We start from the raw sequence: 19404 nt of genomic DNA, 5'->3' as shown, positions 1-19404 counted from the left end.
TGTTTACAACTGGCCCCTCGATGCTTGCTGGGGTATCCTCCACCTTTCCCCTCAATGTTGCTCTATATTATTGGGTTTAGAATATGGATGGATGGATACTAGATAGACAGATGAAAGCATTAATAAAAATAAAACAGAAAGCAAACAAAATCCATTGGGCAGGTTCTAAATAAAACACACCCAGAGATCCTAGCGTTGTTACCTGGTCATTAGAGTGCAGATTGCAGCCTGGATGTCTATGTGGGCACAGCAGGGTAATATTCACTGTGCTCTTTAAGATGCTGTAGGTTGCACTTTTCAGATGACACGTCCAAAAAGTCTCGTCTTCCTTAAACATAAAGAAAAGTCTGAAGTTAAAAATTCCAAACAGACCAAGCGGAAACCCTCACGCATCTTCTCGGCATTGTGTGGACTGCCACCCAAAGCAGACCGAATACAACTAGTGACTGATTAAAAAATTTTATATGATGTCATGAAACAACCATTTGCCACAATAAAATGCTAAATTACCAAATAAAAATCTTGGAAGGGGATGGACACTCCTCTTAACCCTCATGAAGAATTGTGCTACTTGTTGATGTTTTAACTCTTAAAGCTTTCTGTTAGGTGTAAAAGAAGTTTTTTTTTTTTTTTTTTAAGTTAGTAATTAACCTAAGCTTTAAACACCTCACAAATGACACGCTGAAGAGCCGAGTGATCGAAAGCGTCCACCTGTGCTCAGCCTTCACACGCCTGTTTAAGTTTCACACTCCCTGGCAAACAACTCAGACACGCTGATAAAGAGGCTCCGCCCACCCACGCACACACAGGTGGAAATACGTGGGCTTTATTAGGGTTTCTCTGAATGAGGGATCTCTTTCCAAAGCGCACACACTCACTCACATACACACACGCGCACGCACGCCAGGGGACCTGAACCATGAGCGACAAAATGGAAGCTTTACCTGAGGTCACCAAGATGGATGTGGACACTACCGCAGAAGAAAGACCAAAATGGGACAACAAAGTCCAATACCTTCTGACCTGCATTGGATTTGCTGTGGGTCTGGGCAATGTATGGCGTTTCCCGTATCTATGCCAGACATATGGAGGAGGTAGGTGCTTTACAGACATCTTACTTCTTCTTTTAAGATGGCAGTGCCATTTAACTTCCCTTGATCTTTGCTTTCGTGTTCTGTCAAGTGACGGACGCCTTACCTCAATGTGAGTCTTCATCATTCAGCCTACAGATCTGAACAGCCAGTTTCTTTTCATTATTTGCTTTTCCAAATTGATATTACTTGCCAAACATCTCAGTGTCATTACTGCATTCACTCAGGGTCTAAAAAAAACAGATTTCACATAAGAATGCACCTTGAAGGAAACTTACACAGTCAATGCTTTCTTCTTATCCATACATAAGTACACGCTGGTCCAGATCTAATTATGCAGATCCAGATCATCTGGATGACTTTGATTTATGCGGGGACGATTCCAGTTCGGCGCGAAGACGATTCTTCATGTCGTCGGTTCACATGCTTCTCAGTGGTCTGGGATTTTTCTATGTAATAAACTTAATAAGTTATAGCATAATGAAAACGCATAATGAAAACTGCATAATTAGATCTGGACCACCCTGTATTCCATTCATCCACATTCTATGATCTCATAAACAGATTTCACAAAAGAAAGCATCAAGCGACAATGAGGGACACAAAGCATCAGCATCATTACTGCATCCACTCAGGGTCTATGAAAAAAAATAGATTTCACAAAAAGAAAGTGTCAAGCAATGACAAGGGACACCTTGAGGGAAACTTACACAGCACTCAAATTCTTCTTATCCATTAAAAAAATAATTCATTCATCCACCTTTTGGCCATTTAGGGTTCAGTAGGGTCCTCAATTTGATTCTGGGGGCCATTTATTTGCTACTAAAGCAACTCACTTGTTATGGTTTAGAACCTTTAATTGCCTATTGTAAGTTTAAACAGCTGTATTTAGATTTTAAATGTTGCCCATGTAACTAAATGGTCACAGTTCATTACAGCACACAAATAATAAAGAAATAGCCAGCTAACTTTGTTCCCTTTACAATGATGATTATGCATCATGAAGTATTTGCATTATTAAAATTTTTAGAAATAATGGGCGGCACGGTGGCGCAGTGGGTAATGCTGCTGCCTCGCAGTAAGGAGACTTGGGTTCGCTTCCCGGGTCCTCCTGTGTGGAGTTTGCATGTTCTCCCCGTGTCTGCATGGGTTTCCTCCGGGTGCTCCAGTGTCCTCCCACAGTCCAAACACGTGCAGGTTAGGTGCATTGGCGATTCTAAATTGTGCTTGGTGTGTGTGTGTGTGTGCGTGCCCTGCAGTGGGCTGGCACCCTGCCCAGGATTTGTTCCTGCTTTGCACCCTGTGTTAGGATATAGCAGGTTGGAAACTGACTGATGACTTAGAAATGAATGAGGACTGAAAATAAAGTGCAAATCTGTTATGGACCACAAAACATATGAATAATATTCTCACAAAAAGAACCTCTACAGTGTGATAAAGATTTATCTTGGATGAATGCAAGCCCGAACAAGCCATATAGTTAAATGCCAAGTTTCATTGTCAGCAAGGACTGATGTTTAGTTAAAGAAACTGGTTGGAATGAAAACCTGCAGCCACTTTGGCCCACCAAGACTGTGATTGAGGACCACTGGGCTGGCCTATGTAACATAATACCCCTTTTATAAGTCTGTTTTAATAGAACAGAACAGGTGTGGCACCTGTGCACATATCTACACGACAGATCAGGTAGTTATACCACATTGCCAGCAGGAACATAAAATAAAGGGTCCGTTCAAAGATGCAAATCTGCTAATCATGTGCACTGTGTGTAGGGGAAACTGGTGAGACACTGCGCCAGCGAATGAACTCACAAAGATTACTGATACTCAATACTGATGCTCTATGTAAGAAAGGTCAGAGCCGACTATACTTTCTGAGAAGGTTGGCATCCTTCAACATCTGCAGTAAGATGCTACAGAAGTTCTACCAGACGGTTGTGGCGAGTGCCCTCTTCTAGTGGTGGTGTGCTGGGGAGGCAGCATAAAGATGAAAGACGCCTCACGCCTGGACAAACTTGTTAAGAAGGCAGGCTCTACTGTAGGAGTCAAGTTGGACAGTTTAACATCTGTAGCAGAGCGACAGACACTAAGCAAACTCCTGTCAATCATGAAGAATCCACTGAACAGGATCATCTCCAGGCAGAGGAGTAGCTTCAGTGACAGACTTTTGTCACCATCTTACTCCACAGACAGACTGAGGAGATCGTTCCTCCCCTACACTATGCGACTCTTCAATTCCACCCGGGAGAGTAAATGCTAACATTACTCAAAGTTATTGTCTGCTTTTACATGAATTTTTATTACTCTTTAATTTAATATTGTTTTTTGTATCAGTTTACTGCTGCTGGATTATGTGAATTTCCCCTTGGGATTAATAAAGTGTCTATCTATCTATCTCATCAGATTTTATATCAATCAGAACAGTGTTGATCTTCTGGTGGCAGCACACTTTAACAGTAATGGCCACAGCATAAAGGATCTGAGGGTCACTGTGCTGATGGGTAACTTCAAGACCCAACAGGAGCGGAGAGAATGGGAATACAAACTTATGCTTAAATTCAACACTCTGCAAAATGGTCTGATAGAGACAAGAGTTGTATGACCAGATATGTGGACTAACAGAACTACATCAGTGGCCTATCTCACAGACAATGCACTTCAAAAAAAAACCTTACGGGACTTTCTCTAATTAATGTTATCTTACCTCTACATTTTATTAGTTCATTGTTCTCTTCTTTCAGGGTTAATTCATCTCAGGTGTATTCATTTTGCTAACATTTGAACAAAAAGGTTGTTAAAATGAAAGAAAAAAAATCACTTTGTTGTCCCAATACAGTGGAACCTCGGGTCACGAATGTCTCGGACCACAAACAAATCGGATTACGACCAAAAAGTTTGCAAAAACGTTTGCATCTGTTCACAACCACACACTCGCTTTTAAACACTTTTAAATGGTTAAATTTGCCATTTTGCCCATCAATCTACACTCAACAACCCATAATGACATGTTTTCAGAAAAGTTTGCACACTTATTAAAAATCAAAAACTGAAACCTGTCATTTCTGTGAGTATTTAGACCCTTTGCCGTGCTCAGGTGCCTCCTGTTTGCTTTAATTCTCCTTGAGATGTTTCTAGAACTTGATTGCGGTCCACCTGTGGCAAACTGAATTGATAGGATATAGTTTAGAAAGGCACATGCCTGTGTATAGAAGGTCCCACAATTCAAACTGCATATAAGGACAAAAACCAAACCATGAAGTCCAAACAACTCTCTGTAGATATACATCATCAAAAATGGTAAAGCACAGATCAGAGCAAGTGGTCTCAATAACTGTGATATGGAAGAAGTTTGGAACCAACAGGACTCTTCGACAGCAAACTCTAGGATGAGTAAACGGGTAAGAAGGACCTTGCTCAGGAAGGTGACCAACAATCCAATGGTCACCCTAACAAAGTTCTAAAGTAAACAGTCCTCTGGTGAGATGGGAGACCTGCTAGAAGGACGACCATCTCTTCAACAGTCCATGTGTTTATGGCTAGACGGAAGCCACTCTTGAGTAAAAGACGTGACGGTATTTAAAGGACTATGAGAGAATGAGGAAAATACTCTGTGGTCTGATAAGGCAAAAATTGAACTCTCTGGGTGAAACTCCAAGCACTGTATCCGGTAAAGACCAAGCAGTGCTCATCACCTGCCTATGCCATTTCTAGTTGAAGCTGTTTTGGCAGCAATTACGGCTTGTAGTCTTCTTGTGTCTGATATGATAGGCTTTGGATGTCTGGATTTGGGGATTTTCTCGCACTCTGTCTCAGGTTGCATGGAGACCATTGGTGGACAGCTATTTCCAGGTCTGTTCAGAGATTTTCAAGTCTGAGCTCTAGCTGGCCACCTCAAGGACATTCACAGAGTTAATCCTAAGCCACTCCTGTGTTGTCTTTGCTTTGACCTTAGGTTACCCTTCAGCCCAGGCTGAGGTTCAGAGCGCTCTGGATCAGGTTAGGGATATCCCTGTACTCTGCTCTTTTTAGCTTTCCTTCTACTCTGACTAGTCTTTCAGCCCCTGCTGCTGAATAACAACCCCACCAAATGGCATTGTCACCACCATGCTTTACTGTTAAAAGTGCATTTACATAAGTGATGAGTGGCACCCTGCCTGGGGTTTGTTTCCTACCTTGCACCCTCTGTTGGCTGGGATTAGCTCCAGCAGACCCCTGTGACCCTGTAGTTAGGATATAGCGGGTTAGATAATGGATGGATGGATGGATGAGTGGTGTCTGGTTTCCTCCAGACATGATCCTCAGAATTGAGGCCAAATAACTCAATCTTGGTTTCACACCAAAAAATTCTGTTTCTCAAAGTCTGAGAGTCCTTTAGGTGCTTTATTTTTCAAACCACAAGCAAGCTTCCAAGTGCCACCTGGCCACCCTGGCTTAAAGCCCAGATTAGTGGAGTGAGGCAATGGTAGATGTTCTTTTGGAAGAGTTTCTCATCTTCAAACAGGTTCTCTGAAGCTCAGCTGGAGTGACCAGTTAGGCTCTTGTTCACCAAGGCCCTTCTCCACTGAGGTAGGCAACCAGCTGTTGAAAGAGTTGTGCATGCTCAAAACATCTTCCATTTAAGAATGATGGAGGCCACTGTGCACTCCGGAAACTTTAATGGTGCAGATATATTGTGCAGCCTTCCTCTAAGTCTCTAGGCGTGTTTTTTGCTCTGATACACATCGTCAGCTGTAGGACCTTCTATAAGTAGGTGTGTGTCTTTCCTAATCCTGTCCAATCAGCTGAACTGACCACAGGTGATGATCAACAGAATGAGATGCAGCCAAGCCACATCTGAAGTATCATCAGTAAGGGCCTGAAAACTCATGGCAATGTGAATATTTCAGTTTGTTATTTTTAAATAATTGGCACAAGTTTCTAAAATCCAGCTTTTGCTTTGTCTTTCTGAGGTAATGAGGGTTGTCTGATGAGGGACAAAAATGAATTTAAATGATTTTAGCATAAGGCTGCACCTTTGAATCATTTTACTTCTGCACAATTGAAAGCATCCTAACTTGATCTCTCTCTGGTATGGGAATTGCACAGCCATTAACCACAAAGCCTTGCAGAAGGTACTGTGTTCTACCCCACAAATCACAGGAGGTGGTGTTCCCAGTCAGCTACAACAGCAACATTTATTTATATAGCACATTTTCATACAAAAAAAGTGCAGACTAGACATACCGTACAGTATATCTTAGGCCGTGTGTAAGGAACGCCAGAAAATTATCAGTCATCCAAGTCATGAATTGCTCTCATGATTACCTTCAGGCAGACGATACCACAGCATCAGGTCCGGGAACACCAGGCTCTGGAACAGCTTTTTCCATCAAGCTGTTAGGACGCTGATCCCTGCACAGTGACTGACAACACTTTTTCTCATACACACATTATTTATGATACATTATTTACACTTTCCATTACACCAAATCATTTTCGGTGTTGTATTGAGCACAAATTCAAGTTCAATTAAGTGCTTACTTATGTAATGCACAATCTGTGATTGGAAAATTTATATTTAAATGCGAAATATGGTCATTAAGTTGGAAATAAATAAGGTAAATTGTGAAGATGCTGTGGAACCTGAGGCTTATAAATCATTTTCTCAAAATTCTTGGTCTCTCATAAGCAAGTTACTTGCTTGTCCACTTCCCATCGTGCTGATTCTTCTTTCATTAGCAGAATGGTTAACAGATCTAAGCCATCTTCATCTCGTATGGACCCTATGCCTACACGACTTGTATAACAATGTCCGCCTGTTATTTTGTATAATTAATAGTTCCCTACCTCCAATATTTGTACCTTCCATTCTGAAAACTGCTGCTGTCAGACCTATCTACATTACTAAACGAAAGTTGTATATATGCACGGATGCCAGACGCCAGAAGTAAGTCGTGCACAATACAACCGCCGCTCGAACGTGCACACCACCGTATATACAACCTTCATTTAGTAATGTATATCTCCAAACCGGGATCCGCCACCATGGTCACTTCAGCACGCGAATCTGCCGCCGTCACCATCAGGGAACTAGGTGGCACAGGAAAGTGCACGCGCACAGCGCCTCAGTGACTCAGAGTCAAACCCAGCGGCTTCCCAGAGTCAGTAGGTGGCGCCCAAACAACACAACACAACCTGTAGGGATTTACCTATCTGGGCCTGTATTTGGACACGGACAACTTTATGTTGCCTTTTCAAGAGTCCGGCGTTCGTGTGACGTTAAAGTGAAGGTTTTAACTACTCTGGGAGAGTTGATTCAAGGACAGGAAACCAACTTTACCAAAAATGTTATTTATAAGGAAATGTTTGATTAACTATGTTGAATTGACCATTTTATGAATTTTTTGTTTCCAATTTACTTCATTTAAACCTTTGCAATCCGATATTTTGTTTTACTTATGACTGCAGCAACTCAAAGACATTTTGGACTTAAATGATATAGCAATTAAATTTCAATTTTAGTTTTAATAAATTGTTTAATTTTAGTACAAATATATTTATTAATTTAAATGAAAACTTTCCCAGGACATTCCTATCCTCCATGATTTGTCATCCCTCCAAAGATCGGACGGAACAGAAAGTGATTGCCATTCTTGGATTTCCGATTCTTTTACGAAACCGGGGATTTACTGGTTCTAAAGAAAGTCGGCCCTTAATGCATTTTCTTTAGCTAATTACAGGCCCGTTTCTCAACTTCTCCTTCTTTCCATAGTTCTGCTGCGTGCTGTCGCGGCACAGCTGCAGGATCACATGCTTGTACTGTAAATGCTCTACTTGAACCCCTCCAGTCTGGATGTCACTCTGGTCACAGCACAGAGACAGCTCTGGTAAAGGTGGCTAATGATCTGTGGATGGCTGCTGACTCGGGGGCTTATGGGCATGCTTCTTTTGTTAGATCTCAGTGTGATAACTAGTTCATGGCTATAAACGGTCGTACCCTAGATTGTGTAAACTCAGAATCGGGTATGGGTTTTCGCAAATGCGCTCCGCTCTGGGGATGGTTGGGGGTACCTGGCTGAACACACATACTCATGCGACTGCAGGCATCACTCAGTTGCCTCATCTGCGCCGTGGACAGAGCGGTGTCTCACATCTGCGCCCAGTCAAAACAATAAAAGGAGCCTGCACAGCAGAGTTGGGACAAGGAAAGAATAGAAGAGAGAAGAGAACAGATGAAAAGGAATAGAAAGAGAAAGAAAATGATGGAGACGGAGAAAATAAAAAGGAAAGAATGGCGATGGTGGATAAAGAGGAGAGAGAGATTGAACGCATCAGGACTGGAAGAAGCCTGTGTGGAGGAGAGGAGGAGGCAGGCAGCTGGGAGGAGAGACCCTTGGGGGAGCATGAGGTTGATGCTCGGGGCTGCAGAGGGTCACTCCCACTGAGTGTTTCCTGGGAGTGTGGAGTGACATGATGCTCAATCCCATGGAAAGGACAAAAATTGTCGGGGGAGCTGAAGGAGCAAAGAAAGGGTCGGCATGGCACACTGCTGAGAAACCATGGGCAGCAGGAACCCGTGCTTGTAAAAGAAGGTTAGCTGTGCCTGCTGGTTGGACGTGTCCTCTGTTGCAGGATCCTGTGCAGGATAAGCAGAGGAGATTGTAGAAGAATGAACTAAGGTTCATGAGTTTTAAAGGGCTGTACCCTGCTGTGGAATATTAACCTTGTTTCATTCGAATTATTTATGGATTTGGGTTTAACCTGTACACGGACACCGTGATATGGATTATTTACTTATTGAAGAAGATTATACTGCACTATTTTGGACACTGTTTATTTGGGCTGTTTTAATAAAAGCACTCTCAAACTTGTTGCACCTACCCCTTGATTTAAGTATGTGTCCTCATTTGCCTGGCTCATCTTGGACCTGACTATCGATGGTGGTGGGTTAATTAGGCTCACAAAGGGAAAAGGGAACATGGAGCCAACCCATACTGTGACATTCAGTGCTGCTTTTGACGGGGTCTGTTATACAATACTGCCTGGACATTTGCAGTCATTCCTGTGTATTATTAGATTGGTTTAGGTTTTTTTTAAATAAATCAGACAGGCAGCAGTTTGTTGTACTGGGACCTCATAAATCTCCTATGGTACCTGTTAGGTAGGGCAAGGCTCACAAGGCTCAGTTTTAGGGCTTCTACTATTTCATAGTTTTCTTCGTCCTGTTTCCTCTTCAAACCCGGTCCCCACCAAACGCAGCCCACACGGCATTTCTTGATTCTTATTCCTCCTCTTCCAAACCCTTCCCCATGCTGGCTGCAGCCTCCCATTATCCCTCACGCCACTTTTCTTAATTCCTATTCCTCCTTCGGACTACCGCGTTCCCCGCTCCTCTTTCATGACCCCATTGGTGTCACGTCACCGCCCGATATCTAGCCTGACTCTGTGACCTTTCACTTCGGGCATGTGTGAGCCTGGGAGTCTTTTCTGTAGCCTGCTACAGGAAGGTACTCTCTCGACCACTGGCATTGATTTTGCTCCTTGCTATTTTCGTTATACTGCGACGGTTGTTTCCTAAGCCTTTGTTATAAAATGAACGACAGTATCTTCTCTGTCGACGGGTTTTTGTACAACATCATCTGTATTCCGGGATCCGACAACTGCCTGTTCCTATCAGTGGGTTATTTCTTGACACAAACAGTTGACGAAGGCAATGCACTGTTTTCTGTTCCTATTCTTACACCGCCGTATGCTATGGTGATTGTCGGCTATTTAGTTGTCTTTATTATAGTCATTCTCAGACCTCTCTTAATCCAAGTTAGGACCAATGGAGGCCCAAGCCGATCCCACCGAGTCACCAGAGACATGAATGTCACCACCGAGGTAAGTAAACCTCTCAAGTAGGTCGACACTTTCTGTGCAGACAGACACACTGCTGATGGCCGTGCCCAAGAGGTCATTAAAAGCCTGGATTTTGGTTTTTATCAGGACCCTAACAACCTCGGACACTCAGACTACTCACTCAGTCTCTCGACAGTCCCAATCTGAGCCTCCATTGACTCCATCAAGATCACAGCATCGTCAGCAAAGTCAAGATCAGTGAATCTTTCCTCACCAACAGATGCCTCACAACCGCTGGACCCCACGACCCTGCCCGATACCCAGTCCGTACAAGCTTTGAACAGAATAGGACAGAACCCCTGACGAACCCCAGAATTAACTGGAAAAAACACAGAGGTCCTGTCTCCACTCTGCGCAGCACTCACAGTACCAGTGTACAGGTCGGCCTAGATATCCAGCAACCTCAAGGGGATCCAGCAAACCCTCAGGATGTCCCACAGGTCAGCTTGATCAACTGAGGCGAACACTTTACGAAAATCGACAAAAGCTACAAAGAAACTCTGTCGATATTCATGTTTGCACTCCATGAGAACCCTCAGTGCCAGGTTGCGGTCGATGGTAGACTTCTTAGGTGTAAAACCAGAGTGTTCCGGTCGCTGGTAGGTGAGCAAGTGATCACGGATCCTATTGAGGATGACCCTAGCAAGGATCTTACCTGGCACCGAGAGTAGTGTTATTCAAACCCCCCCCGCCCCCCATCCCATCATCAGTTGGGATGATGCCCATCTCCCAAATGGAAGTAAAGATTGCTTGCAATGCCAGGAGGACAGCCTTACCACCAGCCTGGAGAAGTTCACCCCGGATACCACAGATCCCTACAGCCTTCCCAGCTGGTTCACCACCTGTGCAATCTCAGTGAGACTGGGTGGTTCACAGCTAACTGGAAGATCAGCCTCAAGAACTGCAGACTCAGAGATATCCAACGTCCTAGCAGGAGGATCAGCTTTGAACAACTGCTCAAAGTACCCAGCCCAGTGGGTCACAACTGCAGTGTCATCCATAAGGACCGTTCCATCAGCTGCCTTGACTGCGACTCTCTGAGGAACAGATTCGGATGTGCGTAATGCTTCGATTCTTCTGTAAGCAGGACGTGGATCGCTAGACTACAGATGGTGTGTCACTTGCTCACTGATTCCTCTAACAAATGCCTCTTTATCTGCCCTCAGAGCCCTCGCAGCCGTCCTTCTCAGTTCTCGGTACAGACGAGAGTTGCATTGAGCCGTGCGCTGCTCCTCTCGATGATATCCAGGGTGCCCTGCGAGATGGATCACCTCCTTCTGGGGACACTGGTAACACCAACACAACCCTCAGCAACCTTCAGGGTCCTGTCACGGAAGGCCTCCCACATCACATTAGGATCGGCAGTTGCCAATACCCTAATTTCTGTATAAAAAACATTTAATGGCGGCCTCTGTTTTAAAGTGTAGCCGACAGCCTACTTCAGTCCCAGATCTTTGTTTAACTAGCTATTCTGAGATTTAACAGGCGATCTTTTACTTTATCAAGTGTCAACGCAGTCAGTAAGACTGAAAACCAGTAAAACAAAGCTTGGTCATGGGCAGTCAGAGATTAGAAGCTGAGCACTAAGACAGATAAGACATTTTCTTAACAGGACTTCAGCAAAAGCAATTGCTGACATGGCATGATGTATGTATAAAGCAAATAACACAGAAGTACAGGAACAGATTTAGATCTTTTTGTGCCCATCAAGGTTTTCTAAAAAAAAGAAAAGAAACAAAAGATTAGGAACTTGCAAGTTTAGCCAGAGGCCAGTTTAAGATCACGTGAAGCATGCAGTATATAGAGAGCCTTCAGAAGGGACTTGGAGCCCTTCGTTTTTTCACATTTTGTTATGTTGCAGCCCGGTGCTGCTGAACTGAAAATATCACATTGACACAAGTATTCACAATCTTCAGTACCCCTCAGATGCCCCTCTGGATGTAGTTCCAGCTTGGAGTCTTCTTGAAATGGACACAACAAGTTTCAGAGATTTTTCTGCCATTCTTCTCTACAGATTTTCTCAAGCTCTCCCATGTGGAATGGAGACCATCAATGGACAGCTATTTCCAGGTCTCTCTAGAGATGTTCAATTGACTACAAGTCTGTTCTCTGACTGGGCCACTCAAGGACATTCCTAGAGTTGTCCCTAAGCCACCCCTGAGTTGACATTGCTTTGTGCTTAGGGCCATTGTGGAGTGTTGCAATGACAGTTGTCCTTCTGGAAGTTTCTCCCATTTCCACACAGGTTCTCTGAAGCTCAACCAGAGTGATTATTGGGTTTTTGGTTAACTCTCTTAACGAGACCTTTCTCCCAGGATTGCTCGATTTGGTTGGATGAGTAGTTCTAGGAAAAGTCATGACTGTTTCAAAGTTATATCTTCAGACTAGTCTGAACTCCAGCAATCTCTGGAGCAGGTTTTCATTAAGGATATCTATGCCAATTGTGTTGCTCAGCTTTCACTCAACCCTGTTTTGTCTCCCAATCCCCAACCCCACAGCATGATATTGCCACCACCAAGCTTCACCATTGGAATGGTATTGTGCAGTTGATGAGCAGTGCCTAATGCTAATCTTGGTTTCAACTGACCAGAGAATCTTGTTTGTCACAGTCTGAGTGCCCTTTAAGTGTCTTTTTCCAAGCTCCAAGAGGGCTTTAATGTGTCTTTAACTGAGCAGAGGCTTCTCCTTGGCCACTTTCATGAAGCCCAGATTAGTGCAGTGATGGTTGTCTTTCTGGAAGTTTCTCCCATCTCCACACGGGTTCACTGGAGTTTAACCAGAGTCACCTCTCTTAACACAACTTTTCTCCCATGCTTGCTCAATTTGGTTGGATGGTCAGTTCTAGAAAAGTCACGATTGCTCCAACATTCTTCCATTTAAGAATTATGGAGGCTTCTGTGCTCATAGGAACCTTCAAGGCTGCAGGAATTCTTTGTAGCCTTCCCCAGAACTGGACCTCTATCCTGTCTCTAAGCTCTGCTGTCTATTCCTTCAACATCATGGTGTGGTTTTTGCTCCACTACACATTGTCAGCTGTGGGGTCTTCTATAAACAGGTGTGTCTTTCCTAATCATGAACAATCGATGTGACTCTAAACATTCTCGACAATGATCAACAGAATGGGATGCAAAGTTTCAAATGTCACAAAAAAGGATCTAAATACGAGTGTCAATGACATATTTCTGGTTTTTATTTCCAAAAATTTCTAAACTCCTGTTTTCACTTTGTCTGGGGTATTGAGTGTTGCTTGATGTGGGGGAAATGAATTTAAATGATTTTAACACAAAGTTGTAACGAAACAAAACACATAAACCTACTGCAGATATGAACATGTTTTATATGAAAACATCTAACACAGTACATCAAGATCCAATTTTGTATCTGTAGCCGAGTGGTTAGTGTTGCTGCCTCACAGCTCAGTATTACTGCTTGTGTGGAGTCTGCATGTTTTCCCAGGGTCTGTGTGGGTCTTTCTCCATGTACTGTACTTGATTTTCTTCCCTTTAGTAATAGTAGTCCTATTGTGACATGTATAGTGTAGCTGCGTTTTTCAGCAACTCTAACTTAAAAAATGGGATTCAACAAAAGCCTGACGCGCCTAAATGATTCCACAGACAAAATATCTTTGTTTTTAAAAGTTTTAGTTAAAATTCAAAGTAAAGCAGTTCCCACAAAAATGAAAAAATTAAATAGCCAAAAAAAAGAAAAATTCTTGTTAAGAAAAGTTCTGTTCAAAGCTTAAATCTTGTTACATTTCAGATCGTTACAAATTACTTCAAACGTTTCTGAACCATTTCAAAATGACGACGGTCAGAAAACTGTATGCCTATCGCATTTCTGAGTCTGGGTCTTACAAGACCCTGTTTACTGGGACCGGTTCTGAACAAAACTGACTCAATTATTACACTGTATCTTAGTTCTCTCTCTTAGTAACTTATAGGGGGGGAATGACTATACCATTGTCTATGGCTATGGAAGAAATTTATATTCTATTTAAATTAAACAGATATTAATATTAGTTTAACACAAAACTTCAACTTTCTAAGATCTGTTCTTACATATAGAGTACAGTGAATTGGTCATCATTCAGGAAATACGTGTACAGTAGAGGTGGTGCATTCCTATAAGTCACATCAAGGACAAGCAGGACTGGTCTTGCAACACAGAGGAACTATATAGGACATGTCTCTTGAAGAGACTGTATTCCTTTAATGTGGGTAGTGACATCCTTCACCTCTTCTTCAGCTCTGTGGTGGTCAGTGTGATTTTCTATGCTGTGGTGTGCTGGGCTTCTAACGTCACTTCAAGAGAGGCCCACCGAATGAATAAGCTAATTAACAAGGCAAGCTCAGTTATGGGACACACTCTGGACCCCCTGGAGGTCACAGAGCAGGAGAGAATTAAAACAAAACTGAGTACCATAATGAACAATGCTGCACATCCTCTCTCTGACACACACACACTCTAAGGACTTTCGGCCAACAAATTATTTTACAATTAGTGTCAAGAAACACTATGAGGGTTTCTTTAGATGAACAGCAATCAGAGGTGGGTAGTAACGAGTTACATTTACTCCGTTACATTTAGTTGAGTAATTTTATAAAAAAAATGTACTTCTAAGAGTAGTTTTACTGCACCATACTTTTTACTTTTACTTGAGTACATTTGTGAAGAAGAAACGCTACTCTTACTCCGCTATATTGGGCAGCACTCGACTCGTTACTTTTTTCCATTTATACATTAAACTATATTTTTGCAAGAGAGAAGTTGCCAGTGGATCTACTGCATGACTGTATCACCAATCAGACGTAGCCATGCAGTCACATGACCACACACAAACTTCCAGCGTCTTGCAGCCTGTGACAGACTTTTTGTCATGTGGGGCTCCTGTTCACTGCTAAACGGTCACAGCTTCACCGCAAGAACCAGATCGTCGGTCCCAAGCCTGCCTTTCAAGTCTTTTCTCCTTTTCTTTGATTCCCCCTTCTTTTTTGTGCTGACCCGTATATATATATATACATATATATATATATATATATATATATACACTCCCGTCTCCGTGGGCCTTAATCACACGCCGCAGGAAGCCAATAAATCAATTGAGAACAATCGGACCCACACGTGCAGGTGCAACTCGCTCACTCCAACTACCTCATTAACTCCCCGGGGTCGTGCAATTGCGCCCACAGAGAGTGACACGGCTTTATGGATTTGAAATTGACCTTTTTATTTATTTTTTTTAATCTGCCGACACGCTACACCACAAAGTGAATATGCAGTATTATACTGTCAGTGTACAGGAGATCTCGTCATTGTAAGTAGTTCGCACTGTTCAAACGTACATCTTACCTACTGTAGGGATCGGCTTTATAAGCTTTGTTGTGAAAAACTGAGATTTGGAACTTTGTGTTATTTGTGCCTCTTTATTTTGTAAAGATGTTAGTTATTTTTACTCATTATTTTATTTTATTATTTGGAAATAGCAGAATTTGCACATTATTTAATATTTTTGTCTGTCTTATTACAACATTTCAAAAAAATAAATCATTTATTATGATCAGTTACTCAGTACTTGAGTCGTCTTTTTACCAAATACTTTTTTACTCTTACTTGAGTCATTTTTTGGATGGCTACTTTTTACTTCTACTTGAGTAACATTATTTTGAAGTAACGCTACTCTTACTTGAGTACAATTTTTGGCTACACTACCCACCTCTGACAGCAATATGCCTGTATAATGCCTCACGGTGACTGGGACTACCAAGTCAGAGGTCTTCCTTCTTTTTAATTTTCTTCCTTTTCAGTCTTTCTGGTGTGTGTTTCGACTATTGTGTGTGCATATAAATATGTATCTATTTATTTATTTATTTTAATTAACAAACTTCTGTAAAAAAAGACAAAGTTTCCCCCTGGGGACAAATAAAGTTCTATCTATCTAAGTGATGACACAATCCTGTCATCCTTGGATTCCAAGACTTCCAAGCATGCCTGGTGTCTTTCCAAAATCCAGTCTGATCCCAGTCTTAGTAGATTTTGCCTGTTCTTTGTGTTTCTGAATGAATTTTGCCCAGAAAGTCCAGTTTATTCCTGTGTATCAAGGACATGGAGGTTAGATTGATCTGTGGCGCTAAATATAATTTGGTATGGGTGCAATGGACCGGTGTCAAGTTCAGAGTTGCACATACAGTAGTTGTTACCTTTTCTTGGTGCTGGAAAGATGATTTTCAGCCCGTTTTGCCCTTGCGGTATTTATTAAAAAACTCCAAAACAAGTATATGAGTGTTGGAATTTGTCTTGGCCAACATTTATTTTTACAAAGTATATCACGTAAGCTGCTGCTTTCATGTAAGCCCTGTGTCAGTGCAGGTTTGTTGTGTGATGGAGTGAGACACTGTCCCTGTTTCCTGCCTTACTTCTGGGGCTGATGATAGATTTCAGCTCCTCAAGCCCCTTAAATGGATTATAGATTGCTACATTAACTTTATGTTAAGTGCTGCTGCCTGGGATTAAATCCTGGCTCGAATATGGAAGGCATGGAGTGTGCCAGTCCTCCTCATTTCAGGGTAGTTTCCCCTCACATCACAAAGGTGTACACATTATCTTCATTCATGACACCTGTTAGTACGCACTACAGTGGGCAGACACCCCATCCAGGGTTGGTTACTGCCTTGTAGCTGTATGCTGGAAAAGTCTGAGAATAATAATAATAATAATATTAATAATAATGGAAAACTGCATGCTGCACTTTTGTTATCATAGTTACATCTACAGTACAGTACATTAGTTAATCCTCCCTACAAGGCAAAATAAGGACATAAAAATGTCAAATTTACTGCACTTTTCTTTGTGAATAATTTGTCTTTAAACTAAATTACTTTAAAATAAATTCTGCAATAACAATATGGGGAAACAGTTGGCAAATTAAGGGCGGATTTTGCAGAAATGTTAGAAAGATTTTTCTTCATGCAAAAAACTACAGACACATGGATTAACTGACCAAGTAGCGTGGTAAGTAGGACTTTAGGGACCGTCAAATATTAACTACATTATTTTAGACAACCTCAGTGAATAGGATGGACAAACTTGTTTAGCTGAATGGCACAATTGTTTTTACGTTTTAACTTTCTGATTGCAGGGGCTTTCTTGATACCATACATCATTGCACTAATATTTGAAGGCATCCCTTTGCTTCATCTTGAACTAGCGATTGGGCAAAGGCTGCGTACAGGAAGTATAGGAGTCTGGAATTCAATATCGCCGTACATTGGAGGCGTGGGTATGTAAATCCAATATATTAATAATTCAATCATGCCAACATTTGATCAAAACATCATTTCAGAGGTACAGTAATAAGTTGTTCACAGGTTTGTTTCATAATAATGACATTGGGGAATGCTCACTGTTTTCAGCCTGTGTACAGAAATTCTAACAATAGTTATTTGACTTTTTATGCTATGAAGGCAGACAGACAGACAGACAGATGTGAAGGGCACTTTAATAGATAGATAGACAGACAGATAGACAGACATAGATAGATAGATAAAGGCACTATATAATAGATACATAGATTTTAGTATAGTAGGCAGGATAAGATAGATAGATAGGTAGATATTAAAGGCACTATATGATAGATAGATAGATAGATAGATAGATAGATAGATAGATAGATAGATAGATAGATAGATAGACAGATAGATATAAGAAGGCACTATATGATAGATAGATAAATAGATAGATCTGATATTATAGAGATGGAAGGAACTATATTATACATAGATAGTTGTAGATGAAGTGCATCGTACAGCAGACTCAAAGATAGATAATAAAGGTACACTTTATATGTTGGCCCTGTATTTGATAGTCAGAGGCTGAAGACACTAAATATACTGTAGGAGATAGATAGATAGATAGATAGATAGATAGATAGATAGATAGATAGATAGATAGATAGATAGATTTTTAAATGATAGCACTGATAACATGTAAGTGGGTGTATTTAGGCTATATGGCCACTTTCTCTAACTAGTCTGCTTACTTGTTTGTTTGCAGGTCTGGCATCTCTCACTGTTTCCTTCCTTGTGGGACTCTATTACAACACCATCCTGGCCTGGGTGCTCTGGTATTTCTTTAATTCTTTCCAACAACCATTACCTTGGAGTGAATGCCCACTAAATGAAAACAGGACAGGTAAAAAATAAAATATGACTTAATCATATGTACAGATATTTCAAAAGAGGGCAATCCAGGAGCATAGCAGGAAGAGGCGCACTAATCATGATATTAACATTAACATGTGCACAGAGTACAGTCATATTCTTACTTGCATATCCAATCAGATAGGATTTAGCACAATTTATAATTTTTTTTTTACCATTCATTACATTTTTCTGTAAACCTCTGATGATTGGCGGTTTTGTTATCCATGGAGAATCTAGGTGCGGCCTACATTTCTTCTTTGAAACACACTGGACAAAGTTCTTTATTTATATTAGATTTCAGGTTTACTACAATGCCATCTTGTTTTTCTAAGGGTGCCACTATTTTGCAGTGCTAGGGATGTGGCTTCAAATTCAGTGCATTGTTGGTGTGCATCAAAGTATCTACACTATACGAGATTGATGAATAACCCATAAGACTTCATTTGTAAAAGTTCTGAAAGTATTTTCAATTTTTGATCTTTGCTTCTGTTTGTTTTAACATGATTTTTGACATTTTCTTTTAGTAGCCACCTTTAACAAAACTTCCGGTTTTGACCCTCGTTTTTCACCCATCCATCCAGTATCCAACCCGCTATATCCTAACTACAGGGTCACGGGTTGGTCTGCTGGAGCCAATCCCAGCCAACACAGGGCGCAAGGCAGGAAACAAACCCCGGGCAGGGCGCCAGCCCACCACAGGGCGTGCACACACACACCCACCAAGCACACACTAGGGACAATTTTGAATCGCCAATGCACCTAACCTGCATGTCTCTGGATTGTGGGAGGAAACCCACGCAGACACGGGGAGAACATGCAAACTCCACGCAGCGAGGACTTGGGAAGCGAACACGGGCCTCCTAACTGCGAGGCAGAAGCGCTACCCACTGCGCCACCCATCTTTTTTTCCTTTGATGAAATTATTATTGACTTGAATTCAGCAAAGAAATAATTAAGACATTTTAAAATTTTAATATTTGAAAAAACAAGAAAAAGAATAACCGCCCCGAATGGCGAACTCAAAACCAGCTTACCCTGCGAGTATTCCAAACGTAACACAGACTGCAATGCCCAGGAGAGACTGACGTGCAAGATCAGGTTAAGGGAGTGAGGTACAGCCTGGATGCCCCACTCTCAGGTTCCTTGCATGATCAAAGTAATAGTACCACCTATGAATGTAGGAGCAAGATGACACACTGGCCATCGTATTCAAGAGCTCAAGATGGAGACAGCTGA

At 41.8% G+C, this 19404-nt stretch overlaps 1 protein-coding gene across 1 annotated transcript in view; it reads left to right on the top strand.

Moving 5' to 3' along the window:
* The first annotated feature begins 696 nt into the window (after positions 1-696).
* slc6a18 (solute carrier family 6 member 18) overlaps positions 697-19404 on the top strand; it is a 53928-nt gene continuing 35220 nt past the window's right edge. The window contains exons 1-3 of the mRNA XM_039736957.1: positions 697-1094; positions 17106-17246; positions 18020-18157. Of these exons, the coding sequence (XP_039592891.1) occupies positions 920-1094; positions 17106-17246; positions 18020-18157 (454 nt within the window). The 5' untranslated portion in view covers positions 697-919. The remainder of the gene's footprint in view (positions 1095-17105; positions 17247-18019; positions 18158-19404) is intronic.

Source organism: Polypterus senegalus, chromosome 15 (assembly GCF_016835505.1).
Source record: "Polypterus senegalus isolate Bchr_013 chromosome 15, ASM1683550v1, whole genome shotgun sequence".
NCBI lineage: Eukaryota > Metazoa > Chordata > Cladistia > Polypteriformes > Polypteridae > Polypterus > Polypterus senegalus.
This window is presented reverse-complemented; position numbering and strand designations above follow the sequence as displayed.